Genomic DNA, 19,537 nt, shown 5'->3' on the forward strand with positions numbered 1-19,537 from the left:
CATTGACTTCAATTGAGCTATGTCAATTTACATAAATCAAGGCTTTGGCCCCTTATTTGTAACCAGCTTAGGGACAATAGTGTTGCTAACGGGGTCTTAGCTGTTTGTATTTGTAGTGTAGACAGGGCCTTTGGAAAGCAGATTTATTTATAATTGGCTAGATTTGCAAGCTTACTTTTATCATATTATTTCCTGCCCAAGATTTCTCAATGCTGAAAAGAAATGATTACGAAAACTTACTCCAGGGCATTTTCAGGCAGGCAGGATTCAACCAGAACATGTCATTGCTGGTGCAGTTTTATTCCTGGAAAAGACTGCTAAGCAGAGCCAGAGTTCATGTCCACCAGGGCAACACACACTCAGCTCCAAGTCATCTTCTCAGACCTTCCATTTGGTATCTTTAAACTGCACAAAAGCAGTTTGCTCTAGCGTGACCAGACAGCAAGTGTGAAAAATCAGGACAGGGTGGAGGGTAATAGAAGCCTATATAAGAAAAAGCCCCAAATATCAGGACTGTCCCTATAAAATCAGGACATCTGGTCACCCTAGTTTGCTCTGTTAGCTCAATGGCCTTCCTTTCTCATGTTGTGTCTTGTAAAAATATTTTTATGTATGTAGCTAAATGTCAGGAGTATCCCAACTCTTCCAACTTATTTTGCTGTCAGTTCAGTCAAGTATGGTGGTGGGAGGGAATCCAACGCAGCACGAAGTATGGGACTTCAGCCTAAAACGCAATATTGAATCTTTACCTCTGAGCAGAGCCATTGTGCTGCATCCAGAGAACAATATAGTCTGAGCCAACTGAGGCTGAGCTGTTATTGTTCTGGCTTTTTCTTGTTGGGCTATTTCTTTACTAAGCCCAAAAGGAGAGTTAAAAGTCAGCTCGGCTAAGGGTGTGCACTGTCAGAAGATGACACACTTGGTAACATCTGTTGTGCAGAGAGCAAACACTATTGTTGATCTAACTGGTGATTTTCCCCAATGTTGTATGGTGTGCAAAGTAGCTGTCATCTTCCTTATATTATACAAAGTCTGGGGTGCCTCCAAGGCTTGACAGGATGTATTCAAGCACCTCATACTATTAAATGTACTACAGCCATAAGCACCATAGAAATGCCTATAAAAATAAATAAGGGACTGATCCAAAATCCACTGACGTAATAATGGCCTTTGTTGATTTCAATGGGTTTGGGATCAGGCCCAAAATGAATGTCATGATTGCTACTTGTGACATTTTATGCTGTAGCATACTGCAGTGCACAGGTTGTCCCAGCCCTGTGAGAGTGTATTGAAGGGATTAGAAACTCCAAGAATTCCAACTTGCAAAGTTTATACTTCATCACCCTATCTGGGTGGGATAAGGCAGGTTTTCCTTTCCCCACCCTTTGTGAAATGGGCAGGGATTTCATCTCCCTATATTCCATATTCTCCTGAGAGTTATGAAGGTCAGGACTAAAATTAATCAAAAAGCAGAATTTCCATCCAGGGGAAATTCCAATTTTTTGACATTTGTTTTCATCATTGATTAAAAGTCGAAATTTCAAAACTTTTTGTGGAATGAAAATCATGCAATTTTATCATTCAGAAATGTCAACGTTTTTTGTTTCCAGTCATGGTGACATTAATCTCTGTCCACCTGCACAGTCGCGGTGCCTCAGGGGAGTTGTAGATCAAGTGCCTCATGGCCCCATTCTCCCTCATGGGCCAAACTCTGGCCATACATCATCTCCAACGGTACACTTTTCAGTAGTTAGTCCTGACTACAGATGGTTGGGAATAATCTGCCCAGGAGCCCTGTGCCTTGGCAATACTTCATAGCCATTTCAACCCAACTGATCCTGGACTCGATGGCAGAAGGATTTCTCTAGGAGTTGTGCTCCTGTGAATGCACTGATGTGCATTACCCCAGAACCTCTTCTCTGGAATTGATTCACATCACAGAGATGGACAAGGAAGAGTGCTGACTGAGTGAGCATTGCATTCCTCATTGATTCTGTGCAGGTTTCTGGGGATACAATGCCATGGACTGTGGTCATATCCATAGCCCCGCTCTCACCCCCTTTCTGGTCTTGATCCTTGCAGAGGACCTTGTGAGGTCCTAGGGAGGTGAAAATAATGTTACAGAACTGGCATGTCCCTACCCCAGCTCCACCAGAACTAGAATCCCTCTGCTAGTGGAGGAAGATGAGAGATCTATACTCATAAATGAGTTGCTTCAGCCTCCTTAGTATTTCAGGAACTCTGTGGGGTTTTTTAGGTTGACTTACCATATTCAAGCACAGTCCCAACTTGTACAGTTTCTTTCCTGTAAACTCCACAAAAGGATTTTCTACATCTTCTTTCATCCTAAAGAATCACCAGGCTCATTACAAACTGTGCAGAAATCATTTCTCCCCATTTCTCCCCCCACCCCCAGCCACCTCACTTAAATACAGATACTTCTGGGGAATGGAACGTGGCAGCCATTTAACAGATAAACACATCTGTTTTCCCAGGCTTTTCCTGGAGCCGAGAGGGGGTGAAGAATGAGTTGGAGGGAACGGTTTTTGGGGGGGGGGGGGGGGCAGGATTTTTAATTTTGGTCCAGTTGTTGTCTTGTAAGGAACAATTGGTCCAGTTCATCTGTTATAAGGATTTTTTTTATTATAATCTGTACAGGGGCCCAGAGTTTTGGATGGGGATATTTTAAATACATTGACATAAATAACTTAGAGTACAACAAAACTGGGCAGCAGTTTAGGAGAAGAACTGAAGAAAAATACTGTGTCCAGTTAAAGCTGCAGAGGAACTTACTCAGGCAGAATATAATGATCTAAACTAGAATTTGGCCAAGACAGTGAGGTTAACACCTCTGATCTTGTATACAGTGCCATAGAATTTTTAGTGATCACAAGCGGTTAGAGAATGCTGTTTTGTCCCATTTAAAATACAGCACTTCCAGCAGAAAAGTGCCTTGCTGGGGCAATGTCTCCATACTGTTTCAAAAAGAATACTGAATCACAAACACAACTTCCTTCAGCACCTGAGGTTTTCCTTGGCAGTCTTCCATCCAAGTACTGACCTGGTCCAACATTGCTCAATTTATAAATGAGATATAATAAGATCACAGCCGGAGGTGATATGATTGTTGATGAGTCACATGCAAAGTTATGAAGGCTTAAGGGGATAAAAGTTGATGTTGAAATTGGATGGATGGAACAGAATTTGTTTTTATATCCAGGCCCTTTCACACCGAAGGAATTCAGATGTGCTTTACAGTATGAGGTATGCGTGGGCACATTTAGATTTGCATTCCATTGTGGAGCATACCTTTAAATTGTTGTATGGTGCCAGGATCTAGGAAGGGGAAATGCCTGCAGATCCTCTGGCATCAGGATTTTCAACAGGAGCCTATTTGCCTAGTATGTAGGTGTGGGCTGTAATCCAGCTCCATGCAAAAGCATTTCAATCATGCAGTTGTATCAATCTGATTTCATATCCTAGTGTCCTAATATGGGGGCAAAAAAACCCATATATAGCCTGACTGATCTGTTGTAATTCACACTTTTTGTTGTTTCAGTGCAAGCCTGTGTGTGTATATTTATTTCAGAATAAAACTGTCCACACACAGAATTTGCACTGAAATAACAAAAAGTGCCAATTAAAACCAGTTTAGTTATTTTTGTGCAAGTTTGTATGTAGACAAGGCCTTAGACATATGGTCAAGATTGACAATGTAAAATTAGGTCTATTATGGCTCTACCCACAGGATTCATAAACATATATGCAGGAACTTCAAATGGAATAAGTAGTTTCCAGTCAGGTTAGAAGTAACTATAAACTTGATTATTTCACCTTTATCTGACATTGTTACAAAGCTGAACAGTGTGTCTTTAGATCTTGGCAGTTTTTGTACATGTATATCTGATCAAACATGTTTAACATTTACCCCGTGGCCTTTGTTAGCTTCTATAGCGTCATTATGGCCTCACACAGAAGTCTAGTATGCCAAATTGAACAGGGTTGAAGTGGGTGAAGTCAAAGAAATTGGGTCTGCTTCCATCCAGTCTGAATTTGACCCCATCGTGTTTTAAAATGTCTACAGAGTGTGTTGATGTGACCAACGTTAATTCCAGGAGCTTTCACTGTACAGAGTAATATCACGATTATTACGGTGACACTCTGGGGGGTCACTCAGACCAGTAAGGGGTTCTGTCACCATCTGACCCGTAACCCGGGGTGCATCTGCGCTGTGCAGCTTTAGCGCGTTGCCCTGACACCAGTAGCCTCTTTGCAGCCCAATGGCCTCAGCCTAGCTTCCATCAGCCTGGTTACTCCTGGCAGGGTGACACCAACAGCGCTTCTGGTCCCGATCCCCCCCAAACCATCTACCCTGCAGCGTCCAGTGCCTCTCACTGGTTACTCACAGAAGGTATTAAGTTTACAGTCTCCCAGGAGGCAGAGCGCACCTGCCTGTTCATGTAGCTGAGGACTTCACCCCTCAGTTTAGTGTACAGCACTGAGATGGTTTTGTAATAAAACCAAGAATATGGTTTTATTCATTAACAAAGAACATATATTTAAGTTATAATAAGTAGAACAGAAAACACAGTTATGGTTACAAGTCAAACAAAACATGCTTTCTAGTGACTAAAACTTAATTTCAGCACTTTATAATCTTTATCTAAGCAGATTTCTCACCTATAGTCAATTCCAGCTATTCTTTTTGTTAGGTTAAGAGGATCCACTTTTTGTTATCTCATAGGACGTTGCTCATCCTTTGTCCCCTATCATGGATGCCAAAATGGCTTTCTGCCTTTGCTATTGTCTCTGTTTCAGAAGGCTTCCTGAGGGTGCAGGCTCCATCCCCTGTGATTGTTCAGAGGTCTTTCATTGATTTTTATTGTCCTCTCAGATGTTACCTGGATCAATTTACAGTGAATACGCAGGAAGACAGGCAAAACAGCATTCCTTTGTTTAGGACAGGCTGCGTGTATGCGCTGCTTGCAAAACAGCTTCTGAGAACATATTTCCATTACACATCTCTAATTCTTTATACACCTCCCATACATATTTTTGACCAGCATGTTACTAGTTTGCATATGATACCTAATATGACACCTTTTAGATACAGATTATAACAAGAATGTGTTGGGGCAATGAGTGTGTCAGGCCTGATGTGAGTTATGGTACGGTGTGCCCTCTGCCAGTTGGCATTGAGGGACTCCCTGGATCACAGTTACTACACAATTTTTAAGTTTTAAAAAAAAGAGAAACTAAACCACTAAAAAGTTAATATTAAGTCATAACATTGTGTTCTCCTGGGAAAAATGTTGAACCTGTTTAAAGGGGGAACAGACAAAAATAATGAGAACACCCCTTGTTTCAGCAAAGCCCAGCAGAACACAAACAACCATATGCACGTATAAGTCAGGGACTCATGTCTAAAAACCCATTTGCATGCACCATTATTTTAGTGCTCAGTAACCCAATTTGCACATGTACATGTGTGTTTTTATGAGCCCAGCTGATGAGCATACATTTTTACAGCTGCACCTGTTGTAATCTCCTTCTAAAATTTGGCACTTTGAATTTAACTGAAGCCCACAAAAGCATGCAGATTTAGCATTAAGGTTAACACTTTATTCATAACTCACTACTGTTTACATCTATTCTAAATTTGGCTTGAAGTCTTAGCACAAACACTGTAGAAAAGAATTTTATGTACAAATCTGGTCCATGGCTGGCTTTGAAAGCCAGAGTGCTAGGAGGCCTTTCATGCTTATTTAATGTGTGTAATATGGACTTGCTTATTTTCTTGGCTTTAAAACAATGTTGGGTGAAACTCCATAATTTCAGGTCCAGGATCAGTTCAGATAAAAGGCCAAATTCACCCCCGGCTTAAAGTTTAAATCCTGTTTACTTCAGTGGACACTACAGGTTGTTTAGGAGCTTACATCTGGATTTAGGAGCCCAGTTTGTTCACCCAAGTTTAAAATTTTTAACTAAAATGATTTGCCCAAAGAGAGATAGCCTTTTGCAGAGCTGGGAATAGAATCCAGATCTCCTGGCTCTCAGTCCTTTGTTTTAACCATTCTTCCCCTCCTTCATCAAATCCTTAACATTATCCGAACGCTGGCTTTGATTGTGTGGAATGGGATTATTGTCAAATGTAATTAAAACCACATGGCTTTCCCAATTGCGTATCAGGTAAGACACTACTGGGATCACAGCAGAGCTTTTTAGTTATCTGTTCTGTATGTATCTATCAGTCTAACTAGAATCATTTATTTTTCTTTATAAACCTTTTAAAAACGTTATCTCTGATAGGACAGTTACCAAGAAGCATTCACAGGACCCTAAAAAAATCAACATGCTTTTTCTTTCTCTGAACTGCAAAAGCCATTTAGTGCAGACCTGCTGAGTATCTAGCTCCTGAGTTCAGTTGAAGCTCTCAGCCAGATTCATTCAGATTCTTTCATTGCTAATGTACTTTATGGCCCTCTGGAGATGATGTGAGAGAAATTTGGCGGTAATTAGTTGCAGAGATGTATCCAGCAGTCAGTAGGTGCTCAGTTTGAACTGCACATCTTTCTTTCTTGTTAGATCGTTGGCTGTGATCACCAGCTGGGAAGCACTGTCAAGGAAGATAACTGTGGGGTCTGCAATGGCGATGGGTCCACCTGCCGGCTGGTTCGAGGCCAGTATAAATCCCAGCTCTCAGCAAATAAACGTAAGCTGTTGACTTTAACCTCAAAGGGTAGAACAAGCCCTCTGAACTGAAAGTGGTGATGAGGTGTCAGAGGGACAAGTAGGCGGGTAAAATGCCAACTTTCCTCCTCTTAGTGAAGTACACAAGCTTCTTAAGAGCTAGATTGTCCCCAGGCCTTATTAAGCCATGCAGGGGAGTAAGGTAGAGTCAGGCCATGTCCTCTCCATCCTCAATAACCCCTTCTTGGCTAAGTAAGAACTGCTCAGATTGTGGTGCTGTCTGCAGAGAGAAGAGAGTAGGAAAGCAGGGACTTCTTGCCCGTTACTCCCACTTTCAAGATAGTGGGTAGGGAATGGGAAGAGGGTTGGCTTCATCCACTCCACTCACTACTCAGGTTAGCTGGTTGGGCACATAGCCTGGAGTGTGTTGCATCCTGAATAGGGGTGAAGAAGTAACTTATGCTACTCCACCAGTACCGGGGGAGCAGGGGAGGAATTGTCATGTCTTTCTGGGGCACATTTCTACACCAGAGCTCCTCTTGGGATGGTGTAGCTATGCTGCCCTTTATGCTACAAGTTGAGTCTAACCCTAAGGGAGCTCATGCTTTTTCCTACAATACCTGCACGTGCTTTACTCTTTCAGTGAGTTCCATTGGAGTTACATGAGCCAGATCTATATTTTTATAATTCTTTTTTTTTAATGCTGCATGGTACATGATCTAAACGTTTCAAATAACACTAATTTCCTGTGAGAGTGTGTATGTACATTTGTGGATTCCTGTTGGATATTTTGCTGTTTATATTTGCATTTGGTTTCTGTGGGGAACAATGAGAGGTGTTTGTTTACAGAATCATCTTTGCTCTGTCAGAGAATAACTTGTTGAGCAGGGAGCACAGCACACACCACTCATTAGCACAGTGACCTTCTGCATCTTAATGTGCTAGTTGAGGTGGGAGGGAGATGGCTGAGACCTTCTGTTGTACGGAGGATGGGAAGGAATCATCTGTGGAAGGAGTTGGCATTGTTGAGGTAGGACTGCATATGGCAGAGCTGAGGGAATAATTCATAGCAAAGCAAGGAGTGGAATCTCGCCTCTGAAATGTTCATGAGCAGATTGCGCAGTCCTCAGACTTGAAATCACTTCTGAATGTCTTTACAAATGTATTTTATGAATAGCTCATTTTTATCATCATTTATTTGTACTGTAGTAATACCTAATGGCCCCCCATCAAGCATCGGGGCACTGTTGACACTGTACAAACACATAACTAAAATGCAGTCCCTGATCCAAAGAGCTTGCAATTAAGTATAAGACAAGAAACAACAGGCAGAAACATGTACATGGTGGCGAGGTACAAGGTAACCTCCCTCCATATCATTCAGCACGCATCAAACATCTGACAAGAAAAACCAGGTTAAGAAATTTTGTTAGAGCCCTCTCAGATATACCTGTAACTTCCAGAGGAACAACTGGAGTCCTGCATAGAACTGAGGGAATAATTGATTTAACCAATATTTGCAAATATTTTCAGTGGCCCCAAAACTGTTTTTCAACAAATTTACTATTTGACCAAAAATTTCACCCAGTGCAGGTCATGCATGCCTGTCTGAAGGCAGAATTGGGCCCTTAGACCTTGATCCTGCAAGCAGTTAAGCACACGGATAACTTTCCTCATCTGAATAGCCCCACTCAAGTTAGTAGGACTAATTCCAAGAGTAAAATATATGCATGTACTTAAGTGTTCACAGGATCAGGGCTTAGTCTGTTCTCTGGGATGGGTGGTGACTTTTGAGTAGTGGCCAGTTTAATCTCAGGCCTTTTCTTTAAAAAGAATTGCTTGACCCAGGAAGGACACGTTTCTTTTCTCATGCTTCTTTCCTGTGTCCCCCAGGAAAAGCTCTGAGGGCAGCAATAAGAGACTTTTGAACCATGTTGTTATGTGAGATAGGAAGAATCAGTAGGAGCATATGTGAAGCAGGTGGCTAGAAGTCATCGTAGGTGTCCCCTGGGCATGTGTATGATTTTATTACCCTTGATGTTCGTTGGAACATTTACAAACATGCATTTCTCAGGCTGTGCTGGAGGAATTGGGCAGCGGCTTTTTTCTAGTGTGCCAAGAGTTGCTGGAAATGGTTTATTTTCTCAAAACCATCCCAAACGTGCTGTAGTGCTCATCACACTGAATTCATTTTCTCTTGGTGCTTGTATCTAGCTCTGTTCTCCACACTGTTTATACCATGCAGATAGGTGGAGGAAGGATAATGCCAGAAAGGGAAGACGTTCACAGAGCTTAAAAGCAGTTAGCATTTGCTACAGAAATGACTTCCTCAGTATTTATAGGGACGGTATATCTGTGCCAAAGGCATCAGCAATTGAAATGCAGCAGGGTAGGAAAAGATGTGTCCTTGATTTCCCCCCTGCATTTTTCTACAGGAGAAACAGCTGTGCTGATGCCCTTTTAAGTCCATTAAGATAATTAAAAGATTTTGGTACAAAAGAGTGCATTCGTTCTTCAGGTCCTGAAGAAGAATTTTGTATACACCTCTACCTCGATATAACGCTGTCCTCAGGAGCCAAAAAATCTTACCGCGTTATAGGTGAAACCATGTTATATCGAACTTGGTTTGATCTGCCGGAGTGCGCAGCCCCGCCCCCCCCGGAGCACTGCTTTACCGCGTTATATCCGAATTCATGTTATATTGGGTCACGTTATATCAGAGTAGAGGTGTAGTTGGAATGCTTGTACCTTTCACCAACAGAGGTTGGTCCAATAAAAGATATTACTTTATATACCTTGTCTTTCTGACATACTTCAAATGTAGTTACAGCTCCACCATCCCCATACAATGCTACTAGACAATGGGGGGTTAATTATTTTTCTGATCCTGCCCTTAAGCATGAGTATCGTTGGTAGGACTGCACAGACTTTTTGCATCAAAACCCAAAGCCAGGAGAATTGATCTGACTTTGGATTTCTATGCATGCTCTTGAAACATCAAGACTTGGGCGGATCATGGACTTTTGTATCCCCTCCACAATTCCTCTGTCTCCCTCCACCCATCAGGCCAGGGCTCCCTCTTCACAATACCTTTATGTATCTTCTGAGGAAGGAGCCAGAGGCCTCATGTTCTTCCCCACCCTCTCTCCATTCAGCTTCATAGGGCAGCCAGTTGACCCTCTTCTCTCCATATTGTTTGTCTGAGGGTTCAGTCACCAGGTGTTCTCCCACTCCCACCATGTCTCTTCTTGGGGATGAGGGAGGAATGTGTCCACTTCCCTTCTCCTCCTCATAAGCCCCAAGAAATGGCCCTACTGTCTTGCTGCTGCTTTACATAAGCTGAGACTTTCCAGGATGTGCTATGATAATAAGGAATCCCCTGGAGAGATGCTAGTTCACAAAGAGCGTGCTATGATTTCACATGGAGAATAAGCAACAAGAGCAGGTGAATTATATCCCTAGTAATAAAATGGAGAGAGAGAGAATGCAAAGAAGTTATGCGATATAAGCTGAGTGGTCTTTAAACAATAAGATTTTCCAATTGTTCCATGGCACATTAGTAGGTCTTTAATTTGAAGACTGTGTTCAAGGTATCCTGACACTAATCAGTTTTCAAAATCTGCTGGGACAATTTTCTCTATTTTCTTCAGCACAAAACTCATAAAACAAAGGGAACCCTGTCAGTGTGAGCTACTGAACAATAAGATTTCTAATACAGATGGGGAGGTCTAGTGATTTTTTTAAATATATCATTTGTAAAGGGAATATTAACATTTTTGGAAACGTGACACTATATTCTGTTTTCTGAAACCCACTCAGAAAACTGGATAAGCAGGGAAACTATATGTCATAGTCATGAACCTCATGCAAGAAAAGATACTTATGTTACTGGGTTCCTTAAACATTATTGTCACAAGGGTAACAGGGAAATCTGTTAATACACAGTGAAACAGGTAAGAATCTATAGCTGGTCAAATAATTGAACAAGAACCTATGTGTAAAAATGAAAGAAATTTGTGTTTGCTATCATGAATGATACCAGACACACACACTTGCAGGATACATTACAGAACACAGTTGACTGTTTTAACTTCAATTTTCTAAAGGTCTCAGAGGACACCTGAAGCCTTGGATTATTTTGGGTTAGGGTAATAGTTTTCAAAATCTGCTGGGATAATTTTCTCTAATTAGCGTCAGGAAACCCTGAACACAGTCTTCAAATCCTCTAGGCTGCTCTCCCAATTATAGACACTAGCCGGCTTCACCAAGTCTAGCTGGCTTTGCAACTTCTATTCTGCAAAGTGTAGGAGCTCCCCGAGACTGGAGCTTTAGCTCTGCAGAGCCTAAGGGTTCTGCACAATTGTGCTGCAGAAGAGATCAGTCCAGTACTGTTGGACCCCAGCTCAGACTTGTGCTGCTTCTAGGATCTGGTCTTAGAGTATTTGGGAGATCTTTTGGACAATAGTTTCAGCAAACCCCTAGGGACATAGCCAAACCTTGGATAAGAAAGTGTTCTGGTTAACCAGGGTTTGGATAATCAAATGTTTATTGAGTGAACTTACTATCATTACTGTATAAAAGAATCCCTATCTTTTCCTCCTCCGGCTTCCCACTCCTCCTACTCCACCTCTCCTTGCCATGCACATACACATACTGTCAGCTCTTATTTGGCCACTGTTCCACAAAAACAAACTGGCATCAGCTGATAAAAGATCCTTTAGGACATCAGCAGGGAAGCTTGCTGAACTTTTTCCCAGCACTGACAGTCCTAAGTTGATTATGGACTTAATGGCTCCCAAATATTTTCCCTAGGAAGAAAGCTTTCTTTAGTGATATTCCAGCCAATCATAAATGAAAGCTGTATCTTCTATTCAGGGTTTCACTCATGCTTTGAAAGCTGCACCGGGCCAAAAAAGGGAACAGTTTTGTAGTGTCTGGACCAGATGAGATTTATGGCCTATTGATCAGGCAGCTAGATAGAAAATATTGTAAATACTGAACTGGTCTTACACCTACAAGTCTAGACGGTGACATGACTCGGTGAACTGAGTTACAAGACTTTAACTTGGCTTATAAACAGACTCCATAACTATACACTGAATTTGACAGAGGTGCTAATATCTGGTCATCAGAGGGTCATACAGTAGTGTGGACACTGAATCACTTTTTGCAAAAGAGTAAGGGTGGGGAATCATGGAGGGGGGAGCCCTTTTAAGGCAGAGTTGAGCACACTGAGGGCTAAAATGGAGAGTTTGTCTTTGCTTGCACTTTCCATGACCTCTGGGTAAACAGAGACTTTCTATTTTCAGCACTCTCAGTCCATTAACTTTTATGAACATACATTTGTACTAAAAATGTTCATAGATGTAGTTTTAAAGGCTCCACCAACCTTTTCCCCACTGTCTGCAACATTTTAAATATATCCACGAAGAACCCAAAGCTTTCCTTTATGGAAAATCATTGTGAGGCAGTGTCATACAGTGGATAACTTTTTGGCTGTTGTTATTATGAATAAAACAGAAGAGAGAACAGAGCACATGTCATCTTCCTGAGCCTGCAGACAGAAAGAATAGTTCTAAGAGATGTTTGAACTGCCCTAGTCATCACAACAGGGTGTTGATTCTGAACCACAATAATGACAATTAAAATGTTGACCTTGTTAACTATTTCACAATCGGTTGTTTTTAATAGAAATGCTCATCATTCTAGGATCCAGGGTTGGGCCTGAGTACTGTAAAACTTTTTATTTTCCTTGCCCATGTCTGACCCACTGTTCAGAAAGTCCCAGTGACAGTTCAGATCTTCAGATGAAAGCTAGCCTCTTACTGGCTGTGTTGCTTTCACGTGCCAAAATAGCACCCTGCTGCTTTCAAAGCAGGGCCTCACAGCTCCTAGTCGAAGGGAGTCACATGATTCAACCTGGGAATAATTTTATGGGGGTTGCATTCCCGTGCAAATTTCAGCTTTGAGGGGGACAACACTGTTTTGATTCCTGCCCCCAATTGTCAGCATTGAGTTCGAGAGGAGGGAGGGAGACAGGAAGCAGAGAGAGGAGGAGGGAACAGCCTGAGGCTGCTACTGAGTGTAGCTGAGCACTCTCCTGTCTGCCCGGCTTAGCAGCTGATTAGAAGGAAGGTGAGGAATCTGCTCTCTGGAGCCACAACACTCTCTCCTCCTATACCCCCACAGAGCACCAAGATGCTATTGAGATAGTTGGTTCTTTAGCATCATTGGTCTAACAGTAGCATGTAAACTGCAGGAGAGAGCAGGTTAGTGACTCCTGCCTTGGACTCATTAAGGGCGCAAACTGGCTTCCATTGAAGTCTGTGGCAAAGCTCCCAATGACTTCAGTGGTGCAGAATCAGGCCCCAAGAGCCTGTTTATGCTGCAGGTCTAATGGGCCCGTGTACTACCATGGCTTTTTGGGGATGGTATGGAAAGGAAAACACAATTATACCACCACAACAGGGGCATGCCTTAGTAGGGTGTGCTGTGAGACAGGAGTTGCAGAGTTTAGCTGGGAGATCACATGGCATGCTAAGGCATGTGGAAGGGAAAGGGTCTTGGGGGTTCAGCTGGGAGAGGATCATGTGGCATGTGAACGAACAGGGAGTTCTAGAGTTCAGTGTTTTAACTTTTCCCTTTGAACATTTGAATATTTTTATACTTCCCTAATTCAGCACAAATATACATGCCAAAATAATTTGGAAGAGTAAGATATGCTTTGTTTTAATTGGAGGCCAGGTGAAATAAAAAACTGACAGTCCCTCTTTAGACACTTGGGTAATAGTGGAGTATAAATAAAATCAGTAGGTCAGAATGTGAACATCCCTTTAAGATGACTGCTGACCTTTGCCTTTTGTCAGGACTTTGGGGGGGGGGGGGGGGGGGGGGGGGGGGTGTGTGGAAGGGTTATGGTACCAAAAGCTTGGCTTTTAATTTTCCTGTGAACAGCTCTTTCAATGCTTGGTTGGAGACAGGAAGGCTTCCTTTGCTTACTGACTCCATGCATTTTTGCATTTCTCTGCAGCGGAAGATACTGTTGTCGCTGTTCCCTATGGAAGTAGGCATGTTCGTCTAGTGTTGAAAGGACCTGATCACTTACGTAAGTAGAAAAAGCCAGCGTGGTGTTGCTTTATAAGAGCCTTGGCATCCTCTGGTGTTTTATTTACAACAGGAATGTCTGGTTTCTTTCTCTCAAATCACTGATTTCAGCACGGGACAGAATCCTGCCTTCAGGTGCTCTGGACAATCCCAGTAAATCAGTGGACTTGCACATGCATCTGAAAGTAGAATGTGGCCAGAGGCTCAGAATCTTGCTGTCCCGCCACAATTTTTCAACCATTTCTATGTGTTCATCTTTTGGCTGACTCGTTCGATGACAAGCACTTCTGTTTAAAAAAAAAAAAAAAAAAAATCCTACTGACTGCAGAGATACTGAGGAGGTTAGAGGACAAGCTTCCCTGCTGCTGAGCTCTGTCATCAAACTGCTCATGAGTTTAGCACATGCTTCTGTTCGTATGCAAATCTCTTGCTCTTTTTATCCCACATACCCCCCCCCCCCCATTCATCTACGGTGAGAAGAATAGAAAAGATACACGTGTAGAGCCAAATTGTGCAGTTAAGGAGTCACCTTGCCCAGCGGGGATGAGCCCACTGACTATTAGACTAACCCTTTCATGGTTGCAACATCTGCAGCTGGTGTGGAGGGAGCGGGAGAGGGGACGATGGCCCTGCTTCCTCCCTGTACCTTTTGGAGTGCCATGTACCCCAGAGCGTGCAAGCAGAGAACATTCTCTGCACTCAGGAGAACACAGCATTGACTGGTCTGTGGGCAAGGACACAAGGCAGGGCAGTAAAGCTCTTTGTACTCTTCCCCTCTCTTTCATACCCATGCAGTAGCCAGCCACCTGCTGCCTCCTTTTCAGCAGTGGCACTGAAGATAGATCAAAACGGAAGTGAGCTGAGTATGCTGCCCATGCTTTTATAGAAGAAAATGCTGCAGTATTCTCTAACAATAGCCCCAAACACTCAAAGTGGTGTAACTGGTAAGATGTAGCATTTGGGGCAATTACAAAATACTGTAGTGGTTTTTTCCCCTTAAGTTTGGATACAACTTTCTGACAGCGTAGACCCCAGTAAGGCCTGGTCTACACTAACACCCCAATTCGATCTAAGGTACGCAACTTCAGCTACGTGAATAACGTAGCTGAAGTCGACATACCTTAGTTCGAATTTACCGCAGTTCAGACGCGGTCCACACGCGGCAGGCAGGCTCCCCGTCGACTCCGTGGTACTCCTCTCGCTGAGCTGGAGTACCGCAGTCGACGGCGAGCACTTCCTGGTTCGACTTATCGCGTCCAGACCAGACGCGATAAATCCAACCCGGAAGTTCGATTGCCAGCCGTCGAACTACCGCGGTAGTGTAGACCTTGCCTAAGAGACAGCAAGCCATATGTCAACGTTAACAGAGCACCAGTAATAGCACAGAGCTGAAATGCACAGGCAATCATGCCAAAGTGCTTGCATCCTGGTACAATGGAAAGGGTGTTTGGAAAGCCCAGTATATGATCTGCTATTTGTGTTGAGACAGCAGTAGTTACTTAATAATCTTTTTATAGCTGTTTAGATTTAGAGCTGTGAATAATGACCAGCAAATTACAGGTTATAAACTAGAACAAAAAATACATAACATTTTCTTAAAAGTTCAAATCCTCTGAAATGCATAATTTTTAAGTGGACCGTCGGGTATTCCTGGCCTGCTCTAGTGTAGTTGTTATTCCTTTCCCTGTAAATTACTTTCTCTCTTCCCTTGCTCCTGCCTTCTCTCCCAGCGTACATGCTCTTTCCCAACCTAGCAAACGTTTGCAATAGAATTAAGCTGTATGGCAGCCAAGAGAGGAAATTTTTAGAAGAGAGAAAAGGTCAATCCAAGATCTTTTTTTATTTTGGAATGAGATGTTGCCTCAGCGAAGATTTGGGATAGTGGGGCACAGATGAAGTCACTAGGTTGAGATTTGGATTTGGATCACTTGGCACAATGCCACTCACTCAAATTTGTCCTGACCAATCCCACTCTTCCCCCCAACCCCCTTCCCCGTCATGATGGAGGGGCATCCAGGCCAAACCTGAGTGGCTCTGTGACCCTTTGTACAAGGCCGCAACGCCAATCAGTTTTGCTCAGTTCCAATGCCAGCCACACAAAACTGGTGGTTGCCCCCTCGCCCCCCCGAGAGGCACTGAGTGCACGTTGGTTAATTTGGGCCTGGTTTTCCTTTACTATTTATTACACTCCATCCCCATGGTATTATTATTTTGTCACTGTCACGTGCTTTCCTGCTCTGGATAATCTTTTTTGTGGTTGTCAGATTTGGAAACCAAGACTCTACAAGGTGTGAAGGGCGAAAACAGCCTCAGCTCCACAGGCTCCTTCCTGGTGGACAATTCTAGCGTCGACTTCCAGAAGTTTCCGGACAAGGAGATACTGAGAATATCTGGGCCTCTCAGTGCAGACTTCACAGTCAAGGTGAGGTGGCCCAAACATGGCTTTGTAAAAACAAAAGCCCAAAGTGAAACCAGGTTGGTGCAGCAGAAAGACCACAGGGATCTTTCCTAGACAGCATCCTTTGCCAGGAAACGTTTATATCTAGGGCTTAGAGAAGGCTATTTCCTGCACCCTCTCTGAATTTCTTGATAAATAGATTATAAAAGTTTCACTGGAAGTTCTTTGGGAAGGAGACTGAGTTTATGAAGAGGAACACACATTCCATGTGTGTCTTACACACAAAAGATGGACTAATGGCAAGAGAAGGCAGATTACTTTCCATGGATGCTGTCTGGGATAGGTATAAACTGGAAAGTCAAGCAGCTTACTTAGCTTGTGACATGGAAAAAAAAAAAAGACTGAGGGCCCGAGTTTTCACTCCATTATGCTGTTTTTTATACCAGTTTAGCCCCACTGAAAGTGTAAAATAGAGTAGAGAACTAGGCTCCAAGACCCCAAGGTAAGCAGGATGGCTTTGGTCGAGAAGCCATTGTATTGTTTGGAAGTTCTGTTTTGTGTTGCACTGGCAATAAGAATCGAGTTGTTTCCTCCCATTAGTGCTTTTCTGTTCTTCCAGGTAATACAAAACACATTGCTGGAAGCAATGCACACATTCTGTAGGAAAAACGCACACACAAAACTGAACATTTGGGGATTACAATAAAATAAAACCTTTTTTCAGTAGGTCAGAGAGACCTGAAGAATTTCATCCATAAAGCTGTAAAACTTGTACCATGTCCAGGACTCCATAAATTTTTCATCATGGGACCTAGAGCCAGAGGATGTTTGATTTAAGCTAATGCTGATGACCTTGTGGCAGCTGGAAGTATGAATGCTGTATTGGAAAATGTGATAGGTGATTGGATTGGATTGGAGCACTGCACTAGAGCACTGTCCTCTGTCTCTCTCAGCATGGTAGCGGCCCCTAATCCAGTCCAGACCCCGCAACCAAAAGTGTCTGGTGAACAAAGAGCCAAAGGAAAACAAGCTGAAGTTGTACCTTTCTGGTCAAAGGCGGGAATAGTTTAAAGAGAGCAGTTCAACCCCCTAAATGTCACCCCACAGCACTGATTGTATATATCCCAACTCAAAAGACTTTTTTCAATTAAAAATGTTTTATATATTTAAAAAAATCCTTTCCTGTTTTACAAATTACACCCTCACTTATAAAAGCCAAAATAATCTTAGATTTAATTTACTTTTCATTATTTACTGGTGGTTGGGAATTTCATACAGCTTGGATGATTGAAATATAATAGCTGGAAGCAACATGGTCCAGGGCACTGAACTGAGCATCAGAAGAGCTGGATTGTGTTCCAGACTCTGTCACTGCTCTGTTGTGTGACTTTGGGCAAGTCCCTTCACCTCTCCATGCCTCCATTTCCTCATCTGTAGAATGGAGATAATAAATCTTCCCTTCCTTTTATAAAGCACTTTAAGACCCATGCATGAAAAATGCCATATAAGAGCTAAGTGGTATTATTTGCAAATGCTTAGCTTCTATAGTCTGCTCCTGCTTGCCATTGACCTTAATAGAAATTTTGCCATTGATTTCAATGGAAGGTATCTTGTGTCTCTAGTCCATAACGCTTTCAGGGTTTCCCTAGCACCAGGCCACTATGTATGGGCTCTGTAAAGTTATGGCTTTGTTTTCTATTTATAACGCATTCATTTGGAATTAAAAATAAATAAATGCAGGGAAACATTTCTATTGGTCTTAAGTTATGTAAAGACTTATCTTCACACAACCTGCTGGTAAATTTTTGGCCAAATTTGACTAACAATGTTCCTGTGTTGCAGTATGAAAAAGGGAATTGTTGAGTGCAGAATAAGAAATGAACAAGATAAGGAGATATTTGATAAATGCTGATAAAGTACTTGGTGCTGCACAATACACAAAAAGCAAAGACAGGTTCTGTCCTCTTTTTTCACACAAGAAAATTATGGAGGCACTTTAGCATATTTCTCATTAAGGTTGCATAGAAATTTGCATATAGGACTGAACCAAAGCCCTTTGAAGTCAGTGCGAATCTTTCCAAGGATTTCATTGGCTTTAGATCAGGCCCTTAAAGCAGGAATAAAATCCTTCTCACACTTCATTATTTAAATATGTAGACAATTTCAGTTTTTACTCACAGTAAAAGTAAGAGCAGACTAGAGGAACGTGTATTTAGCCAACGGCTATCCTCAAACACAACAAACCCTGCCCCATTATTCTTTGCTATTTAATTAGTCCCCCTTTTTTTTTTTAATTTTTAGGTGCTAGATTTTCTCTTTGTTGGGCTTACCCTAAGACTAACTTTGCAGAAGGCAGAATATACAAATGCAGGCATCTCCACACTAAACCAGGCGTGCCCGCAACCTTTCCTGTCCACGAGAGCGCTGAGTGTTTTGCCTGCAATGTGCAGAGTTAATGTATCTCTGAAAAGCCAATTAAAGGCCCTAGAATGGTGGCAGCCAGCTTTACTCACAAAGGGGTGTCCTCACTTGAGTGCCCTGATTTACTTTCCTGGAAAAGCAATTCTTGTGCAAACAGAGCTAAGTGAAAAGGTAATAAAAAGGGCTCTAGTTCAGGGGCTTGTCTCTTGAAACACTCCTAGAATCTTTATTAGATTGGCTGAAAATGTTTTCATTTAGAAAAGTCAAGTTAGCAAACTTGTTATAATCCCAGGTATGCAAACATTACATTCCTACTGGCTGAAAAGTTGCTAACCAGAAGTGAGAAACCAAAGGAGGGCTGACATTTGGGCTTATTTACTGTTAAGTACTGATTGCTCTGAATTGCAGGAAGCAACTGCATGCAAATCCTACAGGAGTTGTACAGAAATAATTGTTTTGGTTTCTTTTACTTAGTAATAGTGAGTGATAAATTGGAGTCCATAGACGGTGCTGTCCAGCCACCCATCATCTGCTTCCACATTTTGGTAATAGAATGTATGAATAGTCAGGAGAATTGAATGCAAACTCCAGTTCTGTTTTTAAAGAATCCTGGTCTCTAGAAATGTAGGAGGAAAAGCCAGGAGCTGTCCTGACAGTTCCATGTTGTTGTTTTTAGTGTCCATAATGTGTGAAACTCCTCACCCCTATGCAGTGCCCAGCACTGGGCCTATGCTCCACTTAATTCCCACTTAAGCCTTTTCATCCTCCATCAGAATCAGTTGGTGGCCGGGCAGTGTGGTGCGCCAGTGGTTGCTACAGCTTTGGTTGCTGGGAGAAATAGGGCTCTTGGAGAGGAGGAAAGAGCTAAGTAGAATGGGGGTATGTCTACACTGGAGTTAAGACACCCATGGCTGGCCCGTGCCA

At 42.5% G+C, this 19,537-nt stretch overlaps 1 protein-coding gene across 2 annotated transcripts in view; it reads left to right on the plus strand.

The window, feature by feature from the left end:
• The window catches only part of ADAMTSL1 (ADAMTS like 1), a 274,580-nt gene that overhangs the window by 85,996 nt on the left and 169,047 nt on the right, over positions 1–19,537 (plus strand). For both annotated transcript variants that reach the window (XM_026652366.2, XM_026652367.2), the window contains exons 5-7: positions 6,586–6,712; positions 13,721–13,795; positions 16,059–16,216. In XM_026652366.2, the coding sequence (XP_026508151.1) occupies positions 6,586–6,712; positions 13,721–13,795; positions 16,059–16,216 (360 nt within the window). The remainder of the gene's footprint in view (positions 1–6,585; positions 6,713–13,720; positions 13,796–16,058; positions 16,217–19,537) is intronic.

This window comes from Terrapene carolina, unplaced genomic scaffold (genome assembly GCF_002925995.2).
Source record: "Terrapene carolina triunguis isolate 2854851 unplaced genomic scaffold, T_m_triunguis-2.0 Scaffold113, whole genome shotgun sequence".
NCBI classification, from domain to species: Eukaryota; Metazoa; Chordata; order Testudines; family Emydidae; genus Terrapene; species Terrapene triunguis.